Source organism: Lycorma delicatula, chromosome 5 (genome assembly GCF_047948215.1).
Source record: "Lycorma delicatula isolate Av1 chromosome 5, ASM4794821v1, whole genome shotgun sequence".
Classification (NCBI taxonomy): Eukaryota; Metazoa; Arthropoda; class Insecta; order Hemiptera; family Fulgoridae; genus Lycorma; species Lycorma delicatula.
Genome location: NC_134459.1, coordinates 48,935,741 through 48,961,134, shown reverse-complemented (window position 1 = coordinate 48,961,134; position 25,394 = coordinate 48,935,741). Strand labels below are relative to the sequence as shown.

General features: G+C 28.1%; 1 protein-coding gene across 1 annotated transcript in view; it reads left to right on the top strand.

Moving 5' to 3' along the window:
- The window catches only part of LOC142324919 (RNA helicase aquarius), a 250,064-nt gene that overhangs the window by 162,607 nt on the left and 62,063 nt on the right, over window positions 1–25,394 (top strand). Inside the window, exons 7-8 of the mRNA XM_075366060.1 lie at window positions 13,583–13,696; window positions 23,943–24,046. Of these exons, the coding sequence (XP_075222175.1) occupies window positions 13,583–13,696; window positions 23,943–24,046 (218 nt within the window). The remainder of the gene's footprint in view (window positions 1–13,582; window positions 13,697–23,942; window positions 24,047–25,394) is intronic.

Genomic DNA, 25,394 nt, shown 5'->3' with positions numbered 1-25,394 from the left:
TCTCGAATTGACGAAGCGCTAGCGTCTCGGTCTTTCATCCGGAGGTACCGGCTTCGAATCCCGGTTAGGCTTAGAATTTTTCATACGTTACAAAATTCCATTTCGATATACCACACACCAAACTTCAGGCTTAGTGGCAATATCATGCCAAAAAAAAAAAAAAATACAAAAAACTACAAATATTTATACATCGCTTTGTTTTTATTGCTATAAAAAAGTTGTTATTCAAGAAATCTATTTTAGCCTCTTTCTTAGATGCGATGTGTGAACAGTTTATGAAAGGTAAGCAGTAAGGTAATATTAAAAATAAATAAATACTTTATTCGGATTATAACATAATTGTAATTATATAAATCACGTCAGGAATGGTTGTATAAGCTATTTCATAGATAAAACTGCTTCACTATTTTTTCTTAGAACGATCAAGGGAAGCTATGGAAAACCTTGATCAGAGCGGCATTACAGATTTAAATATATTAATTACAAAAAGAAGTGGTTATAATGCCTATTATTGGTACATAAAATAATTATCTCATAAAATAGTATTGCTTCAGTTATGCGAAAATAATTAATAAATCTGTACCGATTGAATTAACAATTTTAAATGCGTTAATTGCTTTTAGTAGTTTGTTTACTGCGTTCGCATAGTTGTTACCACTATTATTTTATTAAATATTTATTTTTATTATTAATATTGTAAACGTAAGGAAACACGTCGGCGACTAAAGGTATGCCGTCCTTCGTCACCTGGTTAACTCTACCACCACGCCATGCTCCTTATTGTTCATTGCTAGTAGTTATATATTATGATTTTGTTTACTGTTTTATTTTTTGGGGTCCGATCATTCGGTCACTCCGTATAAAAAAATTATTTTTTAATTTCTACCACTAATATTTTATAAAGAAAACGGTACAATCCTTTCTTTGTTGGTTTAGTTCGTTAAGTCATTTAATTCAAGATATACTAGATGAATTTTTTCTTAATAAACGTGTGAAATTAACTCTGGTACTTTGTATAGTTGTTATAAGTTGATTAAAACACAGTGTCAGGGCAACACAAAATGAACGCCGACCCTTACGCTGGTAAGTTTTATTGTTACTGGCTTCCTGGCGAGAGATGTATATTGCTGAGACTATACTATGAAATACAGAGCGTTCGGAAAGTTGTTGTGGAGTTTACTTTAGAATTATGTGATGCATTCCTTTCTTTCGGCGTTAGGTTTGTTGCCGTAGGGTTTGTTAGGCGTTGCTCAGTAATAAACTAATACATCAGTTGAGCTGGATAAAACAATAATTCATCCGCACATGATTGACAAATTAAAAACTGCAATAACAGCATACATACTGTATGAGACATTCCAGTACATCAGCTGATTAAATTGTTTAAAAACAAATTGAAACGTGCGCATGTTTTATTGATGTTGGAGGAGGTCATTTTCAATACCTTTTACAAAAGGCTATCCCAGTTATTGTAATATCATTTTCTATAAGATAATGAAATAATAATTAAGAAAGTTTTGTCATTACTTTTCCATAATTCAAGTGCACAGTAATTTTCCGAATGGTCTTTGATCAAGTAACTAACTAGTCGCCCATCCGCCTGGGTTGATAGTTTTGCAGCGGTACAACGAGCATCTGTTGTTTACAAACCATGTGTACATTTATTGTGGAACATTATTCAATCATTCGGTCATATTCTGAATGCCAGAATGTTTTTATGGCTAATTTTCCTGGTAGTGTAGTACAAAATAAGTCCACTATTTTCATTTTGTGATTAGATTTTGTGAAACAGGAAACAGTGACCTTATGTCAGTGTTACAAAATGTTAATTTTTTCGATAAGCTGGATTTTCAATTGAGATTGTACACAAGGTTATAAAAAACTTTAGATTATGTCCATATCAAATTTGGCTAGTAAAAGAACTCAAAGGAACTCGTAATAGACGACTTTAATAATGTAGGTTGTTTAAATATTTCATTCCAATTGATGTGCTTGTTTTGGACAGTGGTTGTTTTTTTATTTTGATGAAGTGTGGTTTCATCTTTTTGGATACGTTAACGACAAAAATTGACTGTTCAATTAACAACAATTATGGAATTCGGAGAATTCTCGTGTTTTTCATGGAAAATTACTGCATTCTTAGAAAGTTGGTGTTTGGTACGCTATTTTTTGAAAAAGAGAAGTACATCTATTTTTCACAGAAACATTAACTGCGGAATGTTAACAGAAATTATTAAAATTTAGTAGCTGTGCTTGAAACCAGAGAGTGAAACTGCTGGTTACAGCAAGGACTACATTCCATATTGTCAATTCAAGATGGAGTTGTCTGAATCTTTAAGATGGAGTTGTCTGAATCTTTCTATGATCGTGTAATTTCCTGTGAATTATGCTTTCCATGCCCCAGATCTCTCACCAACTGAGTTTCATGTATGGGGTTATCTGAAAAGTACTGATTTCAAGAACAAACCTCACACTTTGAATGAACTGAAAGAAAATGTTGAAGAGAGGATCTCTTAATGTAAGTGAAGCAACTCTTAAGGAAAGTTGCACTGAACATGAAGAAATGAATTGACACCTGCACCAAAGCTCAAGGTGGTTATTTTGAACATTTATTATGACATCTTAGTGAAAACAATTTTTAAAATATTGTATGCTTAGTTTCCTGTACCATGTAATTAAATTTACCTTGTCTTTAAATGAATATAGTTTGTATTACATGTAATGTGGATGACTTTATGAACACTTTGAATAATGTCATTGCTTTTGCTTAGGCTGTTCCATTTAACATAATACATTACATATACTCTAAAATAAGTAATGACACAACAAATACTTTTAACTGGTTTGTGGTGGTATTTTAAATAGCTTGTTTGTCATATGGCCTGATGTCAAGGGTTTAAACAGATTATTTATTACTCAGACATTATTACATTACTATGAATCAACGGATGTAAATTTTCATATTTTAAAATTATCCTTCATATTTATGCCTACTTTATAATGCGATGTTATTGAAAAATCTGTTATTAGTCCAGATGTTCAGTGCCAGTCTTAAATAATAGTTTATTCTTTACATTACTATTTTAAGAGAGTTGTGTAGAATAAGATTGATGGTGATAATACTTAAATTATCATTCCTTAACAGTGCAAATGGGCACAAAAGATTTGTGTTGAAGTCGATAAAAGTGCTGGGTACAACTATGAAGTGAAACAGCATTTATTTGAATCAACACGAAAGAAAGTTTCCGATAAAAGGATAACGGGATCAAAATCTACAGTACGCGTCCTGATAAACTCAACTGAAAAATAAATGATGAGAACTAATTGCTTTTATCAAATGAAGTGAAGCTGTGATTTTTTTTTTTAATATTAACAACTGGGATTGAATTTATTTTACTGTAGTTTGAAGTAGGGAAGTAATTCAAACTATTTTTTTTAATGATCACATTTCATCATTAAAAAAAATAAATAGTTAAATAAAAACAAAACATTTATTAATAATATTTGCATTTAATTGATTTCTAAACAGAAAATTGTTGTCAATTCAATTCGATTTTTTTTACACCCTATTCACCAAATGGACCCAATCTGATAATTCTTGTTTCATTTTGCAGAGGAAGTTTTTTCAGTGATTCTTTAGTAAGATTACTTCAGATAATTTGAAGTGGAATCTAAAGAATGACTAGAAGTCATTTTGATATTCAAAGTGTTGTAGAAGGCCTTCTGTAAAAAAATATACATACATATATTTTACCCTCCACTTTCCAGTCAGCCTTTACTCGAGCTCTATAATAATTCTTGACATGGTTTCTTTGCTTTCTTTTTCTTATTTTTGTCAGGATGCACATCTGCATTTCTTGTGAATGTTTTTTCATATATGCGTAAATGTTTTAGATCTATCCATATTTTAAATAAAATTAAAAAATAAATAAGACTGACTTAAAAATCCACTAAAAAGTAAACAAATAATAATTTCAATTATTTAAAATGTCTTGACATTGATTCAAATCACTCATACTGTTAAGGAAGATTTGACACTTTAGTCTAATTAACCAAAAGCTGATTTCAGTATTGTCCTTATATTCTGAAGTATTTGAAAAAGTTATGAAAAATAAATTTTTTAAATTTCTTGAAAATTATAATATAAAAAAACTTTTCATCATGATTTTAGAAAAAAATTATCTTTCGACAACCACTTCAGTTTTTAGAAAATATTGTAAATTGTGTACTTAACAAAGATTCCATTTTCAATTTATTTGCGATGTTAGTAAAGTTTTCAATCTAGTTCTACATTTTTTACTAATGAAAACACTTAGTAACTGTGGTAATAGAGAAGCTGTTTAAAGTTGCTTAGATGTACCTTTCCGACCATAAACAGATAGTTGAAATATAACAACTTTTTTTTATAAGATTACACGTGTTAAATACCCTTATTTCAAGATGTGTAACACAGAATGGTATAAAAATGTCCTCAGACTCTTGTTTTTTTTATTTTTATTGTTTATTAATCATTTATCTAAAAATGTTGAACCATTCATTGTTACCTTATTCATAGATGACACAACTGACAGTATTCAAGTTTAATTATTTAAAAGCACTTCAAAATTCTATGTTAGAATTGAAAAATAATATTCATTGGATGGACTGTAACCACCATCCAATTTTAATAATGGATAAAATCATTGCATTATGTTCATTTTAATCATGTACATAAAATTCCCATTAATGGAAATGGTTGTATTTTTATGATTAGCTGACAAATTCTGTTGGGATGATCAAATTGATTTCATTTGCCACAAAATCAAACTGTTGCTTTGAAGCTGCTTAATAAAATGCTAAGCTTGTCATCATTATTAAATATTTGTTATGCATATGTACTCCCACCTGAAGTATAATATCATCTTTTGGTCCTTCTTCTAAAAATCAGAACAAGTTTTCTCGGCAAGAAATGTCAACTTATTCTTCTCTACAAAATCGAATAACAGAGCTACTTTCTTATAATTTAGCATAATACTTTGGCCTACAAGAAAAGGCCTTGTTGAGTTCCTCAGGCCATTTCTAATAAATTACACTTTCCTTTCTTTTTCCTGTTTAGCCTCTGGTAATTACCGTCCAGATAATACTTCAGAGGATGAATGAGGATGATATGTATGAGTGTAAATGAAGTGAAGTCTTGTACAGTCTCAGTTCGACCATTCCTGAGATATGTGGTTAATTGAAATCCAACTACCAAAGAACACTGGTGTCCACAATATTATATTCAAATCCATGTAAAAATAACTGACTTTATTAGGACTTGCACGCTGGAACTCTTGACTACCAAATCAGCTGATTTGGGAAAAGATGCGTTCATCATTAGACCAACCCTGTGGGTTTCTATTAAATTACACTGCCCAACAAAGAATTTTTTAAAAATATTTTCTTCACTTCATGAGTCAAATCTTACTAATTTTAAGTTGAGAAAAACAAGTATTACAAAGAAAATTTTTTTGTTACGTCTAGTCTGTGATATATGATAGGTAAGGTGGAAGTATTTTATTTTAATGGATTAATAGAAAATGATATATTTTAATACATATACCAACAACATAGAAAGTCCATTTGACCTTTTTTTAAATGACAGTTACATTATAAGAGCTCTTAATTGATGGAAGAATACCTGGCAGTTGATTGGGTCTGAAGAGAATCATGTGGTGGCTTCATGAGATCGTTGTCTTTTGGCTTTCCTCTTGCAAGCGAGTGCTGGAGTATTCCTACAGACAGATCAGCAGTAATCCACAAGCATTGCTTCATTCTAATGGCCCTGATATCTTTGTTCCATTACAGAAATATCCTGATGGAATCTTTCTCTGTGTTCATCACTGACTACTCCACAACTGGAAGGGAAAAGTCCAGGTGTGAATGGAGAAAATGGATTTTTGGAACATGTTGCATCTGAGTTGATGGTATATTTGCAGAGGTATTGTCACCAAGTGACTGTAGTTTTCATCCCTTTTGTTGCCTAAAAATCCATGAATTACTCCCTTAAAGGATTTCCAAGCTTCCTCTTCTTTCCCCTCTAAAATTCGGTCAAACGCAGGATCCTTTACAAGTTGTTGAATTTGTAGCTCAACTAAAACACACTACTTAACTTTTGCATCACTTAATGTAGGAGATTTGTCTCTTAAGTACTTAAAAGGCCTGGTTCATATTTTTGCGACAAAATTTTTCATTAAACCCAGCTTTATATGAAGGGGTGGAAGAAGAACTTCTTTTGGGTCCACGAGAGTCTCGGCAATGACATTTTTCTCGCTAGAGTTAAGATTTCTTGCAGGCCAGTATGCTTGAGTTTAATGTGATTTCCTATTATTATTGTCCCACATATATAAAAAGCAGCAGTATTTAGTTTACCCCAGTTGCATTCCTAAGAGTACAGTGATGACTTTTAGTTCGCCACAGATTTTCCACTTGTGTTCAGCATATTTGATTAACATATTTGATGTCAGTCTAGGAGAATTGCCATATTTGCATAAGTCTCCTTTATGTGAACTGCATGACCAACAGGAATAGAAGGAAGACAGATGGTTGCCGTTGTGAAGTAATACAGCTTTCAAACTAAGCTTGAAGGTGTTTATGACTAGCCTCCAATCAGTTGGATCATGATTCAAATTCAAACATTTCACAAGCCATTAACATCGCAGAAAACAAGATTGTTTTTCTTCTCAAAAGAAAAAAGCACATCCCTATGACAGTGTCTGTATTGTGAGATCCTGACATCACGTTTGAGAAGATTCTGTTGCTGTAGTCTTGATCCTAGAAGTTCTGCCTTCTTCTTCAACAGATCAAGGTCTCTGATGAAATCACTCAATTCTGCTTGACTTGGTCTATACGGTTTATCATCTTTTTCATCAAAATCAGAGTCATGGGATGTGGAAGGCTTGTTGGGTTCTTCTTCTTCCACACTGTCTTCATTTTCTACTTCAAGCTCATAATTTTGGGGTGGAATATGAACTGACAAACTATCTGAATGTGGAATAGGTTGAATAGCCGATGGAAGATTAGGGTATTGAACTGTTCCTCTTTTCTTCATTAACGATCCTGCCTTTATAGGTGGAGTCAAGCAGAAATAGCAGTTATCTGTATGGTTTGTAGGCTCTCTCCAAACCCCCGGCACAGCAAAAACCATAGATTGTTTTTCATTTTTCAGCCATTCTCGTAGTATAACTGAACAAGATTTGGTACATATATGTGGAGCCCATGACTTATCCTGGTCCCATACCTTCATACCTAAATAATGCTGATAGGCAGTCTTCACAGAGGTTTCAGATTGCGTTTCTGTGACGAAAATGTTATTTCACCAAAAATGTAAAGAAATTATTCACTGAATTTACACATTTTTGTGGCATTTTGATTTAACAAATTTTTCACTTCAAAAGCCCTCAAAAACCAGAAATTCTGCACTAATTACAACACAAACAATATGAAACTCACAGTAACAGCAACATTAATAATGTTTATAACCTACAAACTGCTGGAGAATGTTGTGTTTTGTCATTTAACAGGTGTGGCAACTCCAAAAAAAAAATTACCCCCAAACTAAAAATGTAGATTGGGTAAAAAATGACATGTCATTGTATCTCCAAACCAAGAGCTAATCGATCATTTATATGGTGATTTTTGAATTCAGCAGATAGAGGTACATAAGAATAAGCTATTTTTGAACCCAAAACATTATCATTGTTGGGCAGTGTTATCAAACCATTTAAAGAAACTCTTGACAACAAAGTTTTTATACTTCCCTGGCATTGGCTATTCTTTCTTATACTGGGTGTATTACAAAGTTTTCCTGGAACTTTTATTATCTATTCTACTCGTGAAAATAATGGAAAACTTATGTCCTATATAAACTTATGTCCTAAAATGCTTAATTTGTAAGTTACGGCTAGTAAAAGATTTTGTTTGGATTTCAGCTATCCCGATGAAATTAAGTCGAGCTGAAATTTTTAGGGCATTAATTAAGGGGCAGAATTAGTGATTTCTTATGGTTTTTTGACTTGAAAAATTGAGTAAAATGGGTCCCAGAACCATATCTGCAGTAGTTTTTAAGAAATCTTGTGTGAAAAACAATAAATTGGGATAAGATTCCTTTTTTTTTTGTTTGATGTTAAAAAATTTTTTTTAAATGTGTAATAAACACATAAAAATTTTAAACAAAACTTGTAGAGAATTTAATTCTGAACAAAATGGTGTAAGATAAGTTGAAGAAAATAAGAAAAGTTAGAAAAATTTGAATTTTTTGTAGAGTACATATTACATTTGTCAGAAAAGTACTTATTTAATGTAAACAAAAACAAAATTCTTTTTTGTGGTGTGAAAAATTTGTTAAAACAAAATTTACTGTCAAAAAATTAAAAAACAAACAGGAAATTACATAAAAATTGTAAAATAAAAATAAATAAATAAAAGTTACTTAGGTAATAATTTTTTTATTATATTTTTTATTACTTTTTTATCAATTTTTAATAATTCTTTGGCAAAAAATACAATAAAATAACAACTGATCAACAGCTTAAGTAAATCGGGTACTGTAAACTATGCTGTTGTTAGCGAAGATTTTCTGTGAATTTTAGTTTTTAGTGAAAGGTTTGCCATTGAAATTGAAGTAATGCCAATGCCGAACTTATTTACAACATACAGTGGAAAAAATAATGATTCACGAGAAACATTTTAAAAATTAAAAAAATCGATATTTTTAAACTTTGATTGGTCCCCCATAAATTATTTGATGTAATTTGATCAAATTACATTTGATTAATTCTCCAAAATACCTGATTCTTTGAGGTAATTTGAAGTGTAATGTGGTTCTTTTCCTGAATTAAAGTCGGCCCCCAGAGTATTATTTTTTGAGCCACGTGCAGTACTACTACTACTACTACTATGCTTAGAAAGACATAAAAAGATTTTTGGTTAAAAAATATGCAGTAAATAAAAAAATGCCATTTTTCGATTTATGGGGAAGAGGAGAATTTGGGGGCAAAACTTTTTTTAAATGGTAAGATAAGCATGTACGCATGTACCGAGCTTAATAAAAAGTAGGGTTGTGTTGAAAACTTTTGAGAGAATTGATCCCAAAGAAATTATTTATCCCTCATAGGTATATATAAAATATCCTTGGAGATATTGACCCCAAACTTTTACCAACAAATTGCTCCATATACAGACTCTCTATGCCAAATATCACCAATTTACATATATTACATGTATCATAATCTAGTCAAAAGTTATAAAGCTTCAAACAAACAAACATACATACTTACTGACATTACCCCGCTCACTTTTTTATTTTTTGAGATCTCTGAGTCATGAAACTTTAAGAGATGAAAAAATCCATACTCCATTTTTTGACTGATTACGATACTTTCCTTCTTGCAGTATAGCTCTAGAGCTATGATACGAGGGAAGTAAAATCTTCATACCAACTTAATTAAAAGATTTTATCTTTTAATTGTATTTTTATTCATACTAATTAAAAAGTTTTTAAAAGCTCTGAACTTTCTGCATCCTACTCAACCTGTACATAAATATGTGCTCATAATAGTAAACTTGAACATATGAGTATAAAATACACATTATTTTATTTGGAAACTTTTTTTTTTAGTATTATTATATACAGTTGTTAATATAGTTTGACAATCTAAATAACCTTAAGGTAGCATTTAGGAAATGCTACTACCTTGAAATGATCTATCTTTCAGTATGAGGCTATCCCAATCCAAACTACAGTGTGGGGTAACTCAGAAATTTAAACCGAAGATGTATGGTTGTAATAAATCATTTAAAAGGGTGTGGAAAAACAAAAAAATTGACTAAATGCCTTTTTGAGCTGCAACAACCATAACCAAAATGGAAGTCATTTTTAATATTTTTCCCAGCTCGTTTCATTAGTGGTCTACAATTATTTTCATATCAGAAAATAAATCGTTTTGATAAAGGAGCTCTTGTTAAATTTTATTTGTTTAGTGTTTAATTGTTGAGTAGTTTAAGAAGTACTGTAAATAACGTTTGAAATTTGCTGTGAAAAACCTTTAATGGCTGGCACTTTTATTACGATTGTTATAGCCAATGTTTTTTCATTAAAATGGGATTTGCAGTGTTGTGATCTCATACTGTAAAATAATCATTTTGAGGTAAGAGCATTTACTAAATTTAATTTTTCTTTTTAACTTTTGAAAGATTATTTAAGAGGCTACCATATTTAATTAACATTCTGTATTTGAAATATACAGTTTGAATAATTTTAAAATGGGAAACATAAAGTTTATATTATTGAAGTAAATAGAATTAAATTGTATCCAAGTGTAAGATTTCTTTTATTAATTATTACATTTTACATTTATAATACATAAAAGAGTTATTATTATAATGAAAAATACATATTGTAATTAATTATTTGCATTAGAAGCGGTAAGTGGGATTGTTTGTTAGGAGTGAATGAAGGAGCACTAGTGTGTGACCTTCATCTTCCTTGCAAAAGATTATAATTAATTTTCATTGTGAAAAGAGAACTTAGATTTTTGCGTCATTAGTTAATAAAACTTGTTAAAGTCACTTACTTGTTAGCCACTTTGTTGGACTAAATAAAATATGTCAATATAAAATATAGTAGTTTACGTAGTTGTTATCAATGCTGTTTGAGGAAAAGCTGTCTCTGATCTTATAAATATAATGTCATATATATAGAATATAATTTATAATATATGTGATGTATGGAATATAAATTTTTTAATTCATGATTGGTTTTTAAATAGCAGTTTGTGTAGTTATTAACTATTTGTTTCTTTTTAATTATGTATCAATGGTGCAGCATTTCTATTTAAAATCTATTTGTATAATATAAACAAGTTGAAGAATGATGTTAGGAATTATGAATGTGTTTACATTCATACATGTAAACATTGCTGTTTGAGGTTTTTTAAAAGTTGATTTATCAATAAGTAATATTAGTTTAATAATGTTAATGCAATGATAATAGTGCATTTGATTTTTATGTAATAATGAGGTGTTAAATGTTTGTTAAAACATGTTCTACGCCACCCTCTCAGTCCACCTTAACACTAAGGAATTAGATAGGCATCTATCATCAGTTTAGTATTAAATGGATGGAATGCGACTACTATTTATTATTTATTTTATTTTTTAATCTAATATCAGAATAAAACAAAATAAAATAAGCTGTACAAAATATAATGGATCATGAAAAAAAGATTTGTAAGAAACAAAATAAATTTAATTCAAAAGAGAATTCTTATATTATAAAATTGATGGGGTTTAGATAAGTTCTAGTTATGACAATCGAAAATTTTTACTTCAAACAAATGTTTCATGAAATCTTTGTATATATATATATATATATATATACATAGTTATAAAACATAGAAAGAGCTTATTTTCATTTTAAATAATATATAATGAAACAACTGCCCCTTAATTTTTCTGAAATATTGGAAAAAGACTTAAAAGAAGCAATGAAAAAGTCATAAGTGACTTCCTTTAACAAAATATAACACAAGATGCAACAATACAGAAAATAGAAAGAAAGATTATTTATTTAGTAATAAGTTAGACTTGAAGTGTCTTGTACAGAATTTAATTTGAACTGAACCTCTTTATAGATCTCAAACATAAATAGTTTGAAAAAGGCAAAAAAAAAAAAGGATGGAGACATGTAAACATGGGACTTGGAGTAGATCAGAGAAGGTTAAATGGACAAAAGAGAAAAGATGGACAAAATAGCATGAGAGGAGAAGGGATTAATTAAGGTAATACTAGAAGATTAGTTGAAGGTGGAAAAATAAGATGGTCAGAAAATAGAAAAGGATGCTGATAAATAAATAAATAAATCCTCTTATTCTGGTCGGCAAAAATAATACATTTTATAGATCACATCAGGAATCTATGGGTAAAAAAGGAACTGTTTTGGAGTTTGCCTGGGTGAATCATGTGAAATTGATGGTGAAACCTTGATTAAAGCAGCACCACAAGATACATAATTAATTATAAAATAAAAATTAGATAAGATAGATTAGATTAGAACTTCAAATTTATTTTTTACTTTTGGTTTATCATCAGTGCTCACACTGTCACTCATATTTTTAGAATAAGAACAAACACAGCTTTTCTAAACAGAAACACTGAAAAATTAATTGTTCAATGAGTAAACACAAAAACCATAAGATTATGTTTCAGTAATCACCTATTAGCCATCCTGAAAAAATCTTCTTGAGAGCAATGTTCTTTCTGGGTCTGGTGAAAGAATTTAAAGAAAAAATCAACAAAAATCCTTAAAAATACATTTCATAAATCATACATCATTCTTTTCACCAAAAGGGTTAATTTTGTGTCCATTAATTCGAAACATTTAATGAAAATATTTTTTTATTTGGTTACTTTTTTTTTTATTATACTAAAAACATAAAGAATGTTTAGTATGAGACAAATTAATGACATCAAACATAAAGTTAACAATAAACCTTAATAAGCACAGGATTTTAAAATTGTAGACACTTAATAACCGTTCCTTAATGTTCCTAGGGTTAAGATTATTCCAGTAGTTTATGAATTTTAAGTGAACATCTGTACATACTCACAGAAATTACCATTTATATATATAAAGATTATGTGTAGGTGTGTTTCGGATATATTCCATTTTCAAAAAACTCATTGTACTAGCACATCTTTAGCTTTATATGGCTTTATATATCATTAGGTTATGCCTCTTACCTCACTCAGTGTACTGGCACTTCTTCCACTTTTTAAGGGTTTATATAGCTTTCGGTCATGCCTCTTACTCCCCTCAAGTAGGGTACAGTGCCAGTACAGGAAGTTTTTGAAAATGGAGTATATCCAAAACACATCAACATATGATTTAATTATGATGAAACTAAAAAAGGTAGATAATTATACTCAATATAAAAATTATGAAAATCTTAGCAGAAAATAAAATGTATGTATATATTAATAATTATGTGTAAGTACTACTTCTTGTACTAATATGACCTTCACCTAATTTAATATTAAGAAAATTAGATTATCTAATACCTTAATATTAGATTATAAATTAAAGGTGTTCTTAAGGATCGTTTGAATAATTTTTCTTACATTCTCCTCTGTTTTGAAGTTTCTGTTGTAATTTAGTTGTCATGTATGAGAATGTTTTTGAAGTAACTTTAAATTATATTATTTGATATTAAAATGAGATTTACTCATTGCAGTACAATGACTGACACTGGATTCATTTTTAAGGATGTAGACTTTGCATATAAAATTTTCATTGTTTGAACCAATAGTTGTACCTGATTGAGAGGTAAAGGTATAAGGCAAATAGAAGTAATGATTTTATGTGCAATGGTTTGCAAGGTTATGATGGTGTTACTATCCACACCAATTTACAAGAAAAAGATTTATCATTTATCATCCTATCAACTGCTGTTGATTAGGATTGCTATTTATTTGTTTCTTAATTACATCTGTATTTTTTTAAGTTCTAAGGTGAAAGTTTAAGAGAGTATTTTAGTAATCAAGATTTTCATTTTTTGTCGTGCAGTTGTTGGAGATGCTGAAATTTTACTCGAGGTTTGAGATCAGTGATGAGACAGGTGACCCTCTTACAGATCACAACATGACTGAGATACACTATTCAAGTATAACGTCTTTACAGGTACCTATATCCTTAAATTTATTTTACCATAATTACAGCAGAATAATAATAATAATAATATTGTTAATAATGTATTGAAATGCATTCAGTAACATACACTAGTCAGAGTGACTTGCTGATGTGTATAAAATAAAATAATTTAAGAACTTTTTATTGCATTAACAAGCTCTTAAAATTTTTAAACTAACTTTAAAAATAAATTATTGTAATTAATTATGTTAATCATATGTATTTTATTTATTTATTTGTATAAACTTGTGTTTTGAAAAGTATAATGTTGTTCTTCCCTATATATATATTTACATATTATGAATGTCATACATATATATATGTATGTATATATATGCTCGAAGAGTTTTTGAAAATTGAGTATATCCAAAACTAGACATAAAAACAAATAACTTATAAAATTAACTTTCGTATATTTAACTTCAATGATTATATCAATGTTATAAAGTTTGGTAAAAAATATCTTAATGTGTTATTAAGAAATATTTATATAAACTGATGACAAATATTCAAGGCCAAAGTACTGAACATAACAAAAAATATAATTTTTTTTAACCAAAAAAATGTTATTTAGTAACCAAAAAACAAAGTAATAATTAAATATATATGTTTACAATTGGGTACAGAAGAGTACTCATGGTAAAGAAAAAATATAGAGATTTTCTGATATACATAATAGTAGATAACTTAATACTGCGCACAAACATTTTTTTTTAATATGGAGGCCTGTCAGTTTTAGATGATATTGCTTTAGACATATGTTTATTATGTGTGTACATCATTAATTTGTTGCACTAGATCATTTTATTTCTAACAAGTTTTTCTTATCTCTCAAATGCATATAAAGTACTTGAAATATGAGGTACCAATCAAATAAGTTTTCTCAAGAGATCTACCTTGTTAATTATATGTTCTTATTTGGTAATGAACAAAGTGAAAATGTCAGCTGCTCAATCAGTAAAAAAGACCACTTCAATTAGATAATAGGCTTACAAAAATAATTTTCCAAGCCAAATATAGGATACTGGCTTCACTCTTATCTATTTTGATAGAATGTCTGGCATAAAATACTTATTCTTGAAAATGGCTATGCCGTTTTTTTAGGGAACTTCTATGTCATGTCAAGTCACTTACAGTTTAAGCAATTATATTCCATAAAAGAGACAAGATATAAAAAATGGCAGACATCACGGCCATTAGGCTGGCCTTTTTTTAATACCACTCTCTGCTTGTTAACATTGGGTAGTCACTGAGGCAGAAAACACCTTTCACTGACAAAAAAGTGGAGCGGCCCTGCCAGGTTTGAAAAACCTGGCAGGGCAGGCTCAAAAACCTTTTGTGATACTTATCCAAGGAAGAAAAGATGAAGAATAATGAAATGGGAAGAGAAGAGAACAGACAATGGGACCTCCCATATCTCTGAGAATTTCAGAGATATTTATATAACTGGGGGCAAGGTCTGGTGGATATCAAAGTTGAGGAAGGTGCTTGAAAGATAGGTATGGTTTCAACAATTGAATGGACATCATGGTGTCAAGCATTACCATGTTACAACAAAATATCTGTACTCAGAAGTTGAAATAATTTGAACTTTGATTCCAGGATATATAGATGATTCTTGAGGAGATGTGCCTTTGTTGCAATGGTAGGATATGTTCTCACCAAGTATGTAATGCTGTAGAATACTACTTGTTTGTCCTAAAGAAATTTGGCATAACCTTATCTGCAGTTTTTTCAACTTGTTGAGTAGTGCCATTCCTTGCTCACTTTATTGGCTTTCAGTTGTTAGTAGTTATAAGTTTCATGTCCAATGAGAAATCTTTCTAGAAACCTTCTGCCTCAAAGTGCTACAACAGTTGCTCATAGATATCAGTATGACATTCTTTCAATATTTCATTCAGCTGGAATGATACTTTGCAGACCCTTTATTGAAATGTAGAACATCATGAATAATATTATGCACTGACCATGTCTGAAACCAGATAAGCAGCTATTTCATTCATGTCATGTACTAATTTTCCTTCACCATATTTTTTACTGCTGCAGTTGACCAGAGTCACTGCTAGTGTAATGGACCAGATTAATGAAAGTTTTTTATAAAACTAATGCTGTCTAGAAACTTCCTCCAATATTCATGTATGTATATCACCGTACTGGCTTTCATTCCTCAGTGAATTTGATAAGTTTATCTCCACATTACTAAAAAAAAAATAAGTGACAGAATACAATTGTTCTTTGATAGATGTTTGCAAGTGGAATCATTACTTTTTCACTTCTGTTGTTTTGTATTCTGGCATGATGCTACTACTTGTCTGCACTCTTCAAACCATTATTAATATTATGGTTACTTTTTCTGAGCACTAATCATTATAAATAAGCATTATTTTTACTAGAAAAACGAATCATGCTTTGTCATAGCATTACTCATGGTATGGGGATTCTAACCATTAATTCTAGAATAAAATATTATTATTATTAGTATTATTATTATTATTATTATTATTATTAATATTATTATTATTATTATTATTATTATTAGTTCTAGAATAAAATATTATTATTATTGTTATTAATTGTGATAGTGGAGGAATGCTTTCAACAGTCCCGCATTTCAGAGCTAGATTTCATGCTACAGAAGGATACTTGATAAATAATTATAAAACTGGATAGATTTATGGGTGTGGATTGACTTAGATGTGCAATTATGGGAGTGTATTCAATTAAATAAAGAAATTATTTAATGGATAACCCTGTTGTTAGTATTGTTGAATATTCTGAATTGCATTAGTCTTGTATAATAGGGAGTGTACCTTTTGTTATTGTGCATTATACATGCAAATTATTACTTTCAGTCTATGAATCTGAATGACTTATATTACATACATCTAAATTGATTGATAATTTCCATGTAATCATAATATTCTGATTCAATATTAATTATATTAAATTATATTAATATTAATATTAATAATAATTAAATTATTTTATATATATATATATAATATTATATAATTATACATATAATAATATGTATAATATTTTTGTGCATTAACATGCACGAATGGATAAATAGGCTCATGTGAAAAAATGTCCAGGTGCAGACAGAAGTTCTGTTTTAGATTCTAATGGAATAAAATTCCTAAATGTCATTCATGTTCTACCTTTAAACCAGACTGTGCAGTTAGATAAATTTTGTTGTAAGAATTTGGTGACTATTAAAATTAAAGTTGAATTTTTTTTATAACATTTAAAATATCTTTAAAAGATTTAAAAAAACTTATATGTATGTTAACCTGTTTTTTCCTGATATCTCCTTGGGTGAGCCGATTTGGATGAATTGGGCACAATATTTTTGTGTAATGAACCATTAATATCAATTAATTTTGATCACAATTGGTCAAGGAAGCAGGTAGATATAGACTTTGTGGGTAGGTAAATTTTGCATGTAATTTGATGCCCCTTGGTAGTTAAGATATTTTCTGATGGTTTCATCTTATTTAAACTTACATAAACGAGTGGGGGAAAAACCATTTTTTTTAGTTTTTTCCATTTTTGCTCACAAAGTCACTTTCTTTCAATAATTAGATGATTCTGTATATTAGTATATGATTTTTTTTTATATATTTGGGTGATTTCATTTAGGGTGGGGAATAATAAGTATTATTTTTTCTTCAATTATCATTTTGCTTGATATCTGCAGATTGGATTAAGCAATTTTTATGAATATTTTTACTACCTGCAGATTTGTATTTCTGATTATATCACTAATGATATTTAATTTTGATTACAGTTACTCAGAGGTTTTATTTAAAGAGGCATGGTTACCGTGTCTCATACCTCAAAGTTTTACTCAAAAAGTAGAATCATTTTACATAATTCAATGTATTTTAAGAGGCTTATAGATTTTTGGTTTGTGTTGTGTCCTGTCAGACCCTAAATTAAAATAATGAGGAAAAATTTTTTTTCATTATTGTAAAAATTACCTTATTTATTAGCCAAAATATGCTACATATTTAAACAATTTATGTAATTTTATTTTGAAATCAATCAGTCAGGGGGAGTGGGGTAGTCTATACTTGAGACAAATTGTTTATTTTGATAATAGTTGTATAGTTTTGAGATTTTGCACAGTGAATTAAAGCTAAGGGCTTATTAATGGTTTTCATTAGTAGTGTGGTTGAATAACTTTCTCAGTAAATTAGGATAATAATACATTTGTTCATTAATTATCTTTAAAAAAATATTTTAATTAATACAAATTTTTCAAGAAAACTCAAGGTATTATCAAAAAATTGGTAAACTTTATATTTCAAAATTGTTTTATAATTTTAAATATAGCTGTTTTATTAGATTTTTAAATAAATTTAATGTGAAGGTGTGACGCTATTCAATTATAGATATTTTATTAAAATGCATCTGATAAATAGAATAAATTAAACTATTTTTCACTTTCCAGCCACCTTTTCTTCTTTAAACGTCATGTTTCTGGTAGTTGTTTCTACTTTGTGAGACAAACATCTAATTATTCTTTCCTCTCCTAATGAAATATTTGTTGGATAGGGATCTTCAGAAATATGCTCTACTTGCTTCGTGTTCTTTCATAACTGAATCTGAAATACTTTTTTAAACATCCTTCACTCTCTTTTCTAAGTCCTTTTTCACTTTGTTGATTTACTTCACTTGCAGTCTTTCCTCTCCCTGCTCTACTAATTATCTCTTTTACCTACCTTTACACTCATTATACATTGAAACCAACATAGTCTACCTTTTTACCAATTATATATTTTATAAAAAATCCATTTTACTTCCTGGAATTTTCCTTCTTGTTTACTTTTGAACACTTATTTACTTTCACCATAAGTTAAAATTGGGACATAATATAATGAACATAGTATCACTTTTTATTTATTAGGGATCCCTTTTTATTTATTTTATCCCTTATTCAAAAAAATCCACCAGTTTAACTGATTCTTGTCCTTATTTCCAAATGCGGTTTTTAATTCTCTTTCATTTTACTCCTTTAATACACAAGTCTTTTCATATAAAATCAATCTGTCATTATTCTCATACCTCGAGTCCATGTTCTTTCACTTTTTTTTACTTATTTTCATTCAAGTTTTCTCAGTTTTAATATTCAGTTTTGGTAATATATCTTATGTGTAAAATTAATCTAAGTTCTAAAAATATTTCTTTCTTTTTTATTAATATGTAGAAGTAGAAAAACTGTATTTTCTCAGTAATCATGTATGTATGATTACTCTGCTGATTTGTAATTTAATTTTTAACTGGGATTTAAATTTATTTTCATCAATTTTTAATATTGATTTGTCTTCTATTTTTTTAAATGTGTACTTATTATTTTTAATGTAACTGCTTAATTAGATTTTTGTATATCGTATCTATAAGCTGGTATGTTTATTTATTTATTCTTGAAGTAACTACAGCGTTACTGACCAGTTACAGTTACCATAATTTTTTTTGGATAAGAGATGACTTTTTATAATGCATTTTAATATGTCCCAGAAGCTTTGCCTTTTTTTATCTTGCAAGTTATAACCATTTGCTTTATATAATTTCATGTAACAATTTCATATTCAAACAACTGTTTTTTTCTCCAACATATTAGCTATTTATATATTATGTTATTATTGGTATATTTATGTCTTTTGTTTATTTTTTTATTATTTTAAATGTTCTTTTATTTTCTAATTTGAATTTATTTATTTTTATGTCTCTTTTTGTTTCTGTTATAAGCATTTATTTACTGTTAGGTAATTCATTTCATTTAGTTATTTTTTTCATTCTTATTGTCTAAGTAATTTAGATAAATAGTGCTGTAACATATTTAGAGTTAAGGAAACTGACCTCGAAATGTATTTATTTACAAGTGTAAATTTTGTTTGTTAATAATAAATCAATTAAAAATGTCAACTAATACATACAGTATGGCTAATGTCCATAGAAATCAATGTTACTTAAAATTTATGTACCATGTGTACCAAGCTCAATAGTGTCTATAAAACTATAATACACAATTGAAAGTGTATAATAATAATAATAGAGTAATTCTTTTGGATATCAGTATCATAAAAGTTAAAAACAAACTATAATTAAAAGTTACACAAAACTAATAGTTTAAATGTTTAAATTAAAGCAATTCAACACATGCTTACTATAAAAAAGTAGTTAATTTAGTGTAAATATTTATGAGTCATTCGACTAATAGGGAAAACAGTCAAGTTAGATAAAAAAATCTAAGAAACCTGAATTGTGTTCCCCAATACAGTATATATTATCACCCAGCGCCTGTCTTAATAATAATCAGTGAAGTCTGATCTTCAAATTTCATAGATTAGAACATTTAGGAAGGCATGTTTTTTAATTCTTTTTTTAAAAAGAAAAAACGCCCACGTAGTGAATTCACCAGCAAAAAAAAAAAAAAAAAAAAAAACAGATGACATGAAGAAATTAAAACATACATGACAACTTAATTCACAATATAATAAATAATCCAATATGTATTGTTGGAAAATATTCATATTGTTTTAAGAATAAGTGATTACAGTCTGGCTAATGATAGATTACACCTGAGTTTTAGGTATTATTATAACAAACACATTTAAAAAATACAATGTGTGGAAATTAAAGCCCATTCTGTTTTATGGTTTTGTGTTAGGAATTCATTTAAACAAAAAAAAAATTATACCACAATCTACATTTGAAAAAAATAGCAGGAAAATATGTTTGTTTCTTTTTTTTATGTTATATCTTAACTGTATGATTTTGGTAACTGTAGAAAATGTAATTAATCTATGTTAATCATATCTTGATATCTATCTATCATATCTTGATATGATAGAATAGAGTTGGAGAAACTGTTTCTTATGTCCCACTATCAATGAAATAATCACGAGGAAGAACTGAAGGTTTATGATGATAAGGTTAAAAGTTCATATTTTATCATCATAAACCTTCAGTTCTTCCTAGTGATTATTTCATTGATAGTGGGACATAAAAACAGTTTCTCCAACTCTATTCTATCATATCAAGATGTTTTTAAATAGTAGCAAACAATAGTATGACAACAATTTAAAAAAAAATATTGTTTATGAAATTAGAATAAATTTATGATGACTTAAAATAATGTTCATGATGAATAAAAAAAATAAATTGATAGTTTGTCAACTAGCTCAATGTCCTGTGTGGGAAAAGTAGGACTAATAAGCTTCACACATTAATATGAAAAATTTATTAGTCCGAAGAAATCCTTTCAGATTTTAAAAAGTGTTTAATTGTTACCATACCATAGAAAAAAAGCAGATAAACTATCATACATCAGTTTATTGTCTTATTCATTGGAATTACTAATTAGGATCAAGGTATAAGCAAATAGTAATCTGCTAGAAGGTGTATTTCGTGAAGATCAGTTCAGTTTTAGAAAGAGCATGGGTAGAAAGGAGGCTATTCTAATCATCAGAATAATTTTAGTATGCAGGCTTAAGAAGATTAAATTACCTACTTGGCATTTGTGAATAAATAAATATTTTATTTTGATCGGTACATAATAATACATTATGTAGATCAAATCATGAATCAGTTGATCCATAGTAAATATTATAATGTATGTAAATAAATGTCCCGGAAGTTTTGCCTTTTTTAATTTTGCAAGTTATAACTATTTGCTTTATATACAAAATCATAATCAAAAGTACTCCGCTTTATTTTATACTATACTATTTTATAGTATTATAAAATAATAGTATTTTATACTATTACAAAAATAAAATAAGAAATTACCTCAATATTTACTTGGATGGGTCAAGGGAAACTGATAAAACCATGTGATCAGAGCAGTATCACGAAATACTTATAAAATAAAAAATAGATATGATTAAAAGTCCATATTATTTATTTAGTATAAATACATGAAACAATGTTAAGGTAAGTATATATTAAGTTTAGAAGATAAATACAAGATAATTCATAATTTGATGACTGAAATTGATAAATTTACCCAAAATTCATACTAACAGTGGGAGAAAATACAAGGAGATGGCTATCACAGTTCTCCAATATCTTATAGATTAGTATTTATTTCCCTCTGAATTGAAAACTCTAAAATATTGGCTATTTATAATATTGCATTAAACTATTAATACAACTTCAGGAGTTTTTTCACCTGAGTATTTATTTTTTTATTTATATTTGTAGTTTTCTATTTATATTTTTTTATCTGTCGATGATATATTTTTATATCTTTTTTATCTATAAATATATTATAGATATAGATATATTTAGAGATACATTATAGATATAGATATATTTTTTATTTATTTTTTACCTGTAGTTGATAATTTTTTATCGTTAATGGTGCAGTTGTATTTTATAGTCCTTGATCTAAAACTATTTGGTGTTAAATCTTAAGAAGTGAATTTCAGATACTTCCTTCTGTCATCCATATTGAGATAAGCTATGAAAATCTTTTAAAATGAGGACCAATGTTTGTAGATATTTCATAAAACATGCTTTGTAGGGAGGGGTTAATTTATAAATTGATCCAAGATGATCAAGGATAATAGAATGGTATTTCTGGCAAACAAAATGTTGAACCAATAAGATGTGTCTGGCAAGATAAAGACTGAATTAGAATATGAGTGAATGGATTATTTCCAAGATGTTATAACAGACCAAGGTAATTGCAGATCCTGATTTCATAAATGAGGAAGAAAAGAAGGTTCAACTGCAGTTGCCAAACTTTAGGACCATATAATATTTCAGTGAATGGTTAGAGTAATTACAGGAATAGCCCAAATGTATAATACGCAGTTACGTATTATCTGCGTATTATACAATATCTTTCTTTTTACAATATCTTAAAGCATTTTCATTTAATCAAGATGTACAATTATAAGTTTTTTGAAGTTTCAAGTACAATCCTCCATGCAATCTGAGTTCATTTTGATTTTTATTACATTTTAACTATGTTTTCATTGTATTTTAATTGTGCTTGTATGTATTCCATAATCAAATTTTACTTAAGTTTATTAGCATCCTCTATATTTCATAATTTAATAAAAATATAATAAATGTTTAATTTTAACTCATAATTTAATTAAAGAGTGTATGGGTATTTATGATAGCATTTTCTAGAATAAATCATATTGCATAATGCACTTTTTAATTGATTTTTGTTTTACTGATTTAATTGCTTTGGATATTGTTATTAATGTCTCTTTTTTATTATTATCGTTTCGATTATTGAATTAATTATTCCTTTTCATAAAAAATGTATTGTGGTCTGGCCTTAATTGCTATAATTTACAAGTTTATCTGTAACTCCTTATTTTGATTTTTTTTTCTTATTGTGAATTGATATCTTCATGAATAAATCATTTTTCATCAATTTTTATTATTATTATCTCTTTTGCATACATATTTTTGAATTTATGGCATCAAGATTGATGCCATGTAAATTTATTGAAATATTAATAGTAGAATATTTATAATTGTGTATTTATAAATAAATAAAAAAAGAAAACACATAAAAGTGCTTCTATGTGAAACTATTTATTTAATTAGTGCATACATTATTAAAAGTTTTATATTTTGTTATGAACAGATTATTTTAAATTCTGTGATAACAAAATCATTAAAAAAAAATCATAAACAATGATTTTTATTGTAATTATTATTTAATGTAGAAAAAGTGTTGTTTTTTTATATTAGTGTTAGTCTAACAAAAGCTATGAAATTAGTCTACATTTATCAAAACATACAAATAACACGTTCCCTAAACTTCATTATAGTACATCAACTAGGATAATTTATTGTTGCTTTGGTGTTTAACTTAACTTTTTTAGCATTCTGGGACTCTTTTTAAGATACAGTTCCTTATAGATTGATAAAAGAAATCTGAAGAAGATACGTTTGGGAAAATAAAATAAAATACTTTTTAAACTTATATGATTACTGAACAATTTCCAGAATATATAAATTGTTCCATGCTTTGTTGTAACTACAGCAAAATTAATTATCTTCAAATTCATGTATGATTTCTGAAAATATATGGTGTAACAAACAAACAAACAAAAAAAGAAAGAAAAAGTTAATTCAGTTTTAAAGTAACAATAATTATAATTGTATAAGATCAGTTTTTATGTTAAAATATTTAATTTGTTAATTGGTTTTTGGTTTTTTTATTTATTTTAATATTATATACTATCTGGTTTTATTTCAGAGGGCAGTCTTCGCCAAGTTTCCTGATTTGAGAAATTTTTCACTGGCTAATGTAGCAAGTGTTGATACAAGAGAAAAACTTCTAAAACACTTTGGACCTCTTGCGTAATTTTATTTTAATTATCACATATTTTCTTTTTATAATTAAGATATTTGAAGTTAATTAATTGCACGCTATCTTTACTAATTTTACTTCTAAAGAAAAGATGTAGATTTTACTTTTAATCCTAAACCAGTTATTGTATAAAAAATTTGTTGATTTAAAATTTATCACTAGTTTGTTTTTAATGCTGTAATTTGAAATTTACTTTTTAAAATCTATTATTAAAAGGAGACTTATTAATATTGCATTTCTTATTATGAGGTTTTTGCAGAGGGGTTTATGATTTTCAGTGTTGTGTTGATAACTACCGTATGTTTTTTTTTGTTTTCTAATTTCATTTACCATAAATTAAGTCATAAAAAGTTTAGTGGTGTTGTTTTTACTACACATCTGCATTTTCATGCTTTTAGGATTCAGTTAACTGAAGGAAAGGGACCATTTTTAAGATAGAATTTTTGTTACTTTGGTGGTAGATCAAAGAGCAGTGGATCTCAGTTTTCATGTAAAATCATCTTCAGTGTTAAGAAACACTTCATATTAACTGGAAGTGCCAATTTATCAAAATTGTCACAATATGGGAGTAAGAAACTCGTTGAGTTATTCATGAACAATCACTTCATGCACAAAAGTATGTTTGATTTGTCATAGTGGTTTGGAGGAATCATCAGCCAATTTTTCTTTGAAGATGATTGTGGCAATGCTGTTACAATGAATGCAGAGTGTTATAAAGTAATGATTACAGAATTTTTATTGTTCCAACTTAACGGAAGTAACATTACTGAAGTGAATTTTAAAATTATGTTGCTACAAGCTATACAAAATAAGTGAACGTAGCATTTTTACACATGAAATTTCATGAAATTGTGATGTAAATTGATCGCCAAGATCTAGAAACTTGATGCTATTCTTTTTTTCCTTGGGACTACATGAAACATTTAAATTTACAACAACCACAAAAACATGTTAAGTTGAAAGATACATCACAATTTCCCATAAGAGAGTTTAATTTCCCAGTGATTGAAAATGACATACAAAATTACCGATGGTGATGTTATTGATGTCAATTTAGCATGCATTACAGACTTTTAAATGATATCATCTTTCTTATTTAATCATAATCAATGGTACTTTCATTTAAAATAAATATATTAGAAAAATTCTATATATTTTTGTATTTATTAAAAAAATATCTTAAAGCCCTTTTGGAAAAACTTTTACTTCTACCTGTAATAATTTGTCTCTATTTATATCCTGGGTGATTCCAAATTGCACATCTTAGAAGATTCTATAGCTAATAATAACAAAAAAGGTTCATATAAACATAGGTAAAAAACAAGTTCATTAGTGAGT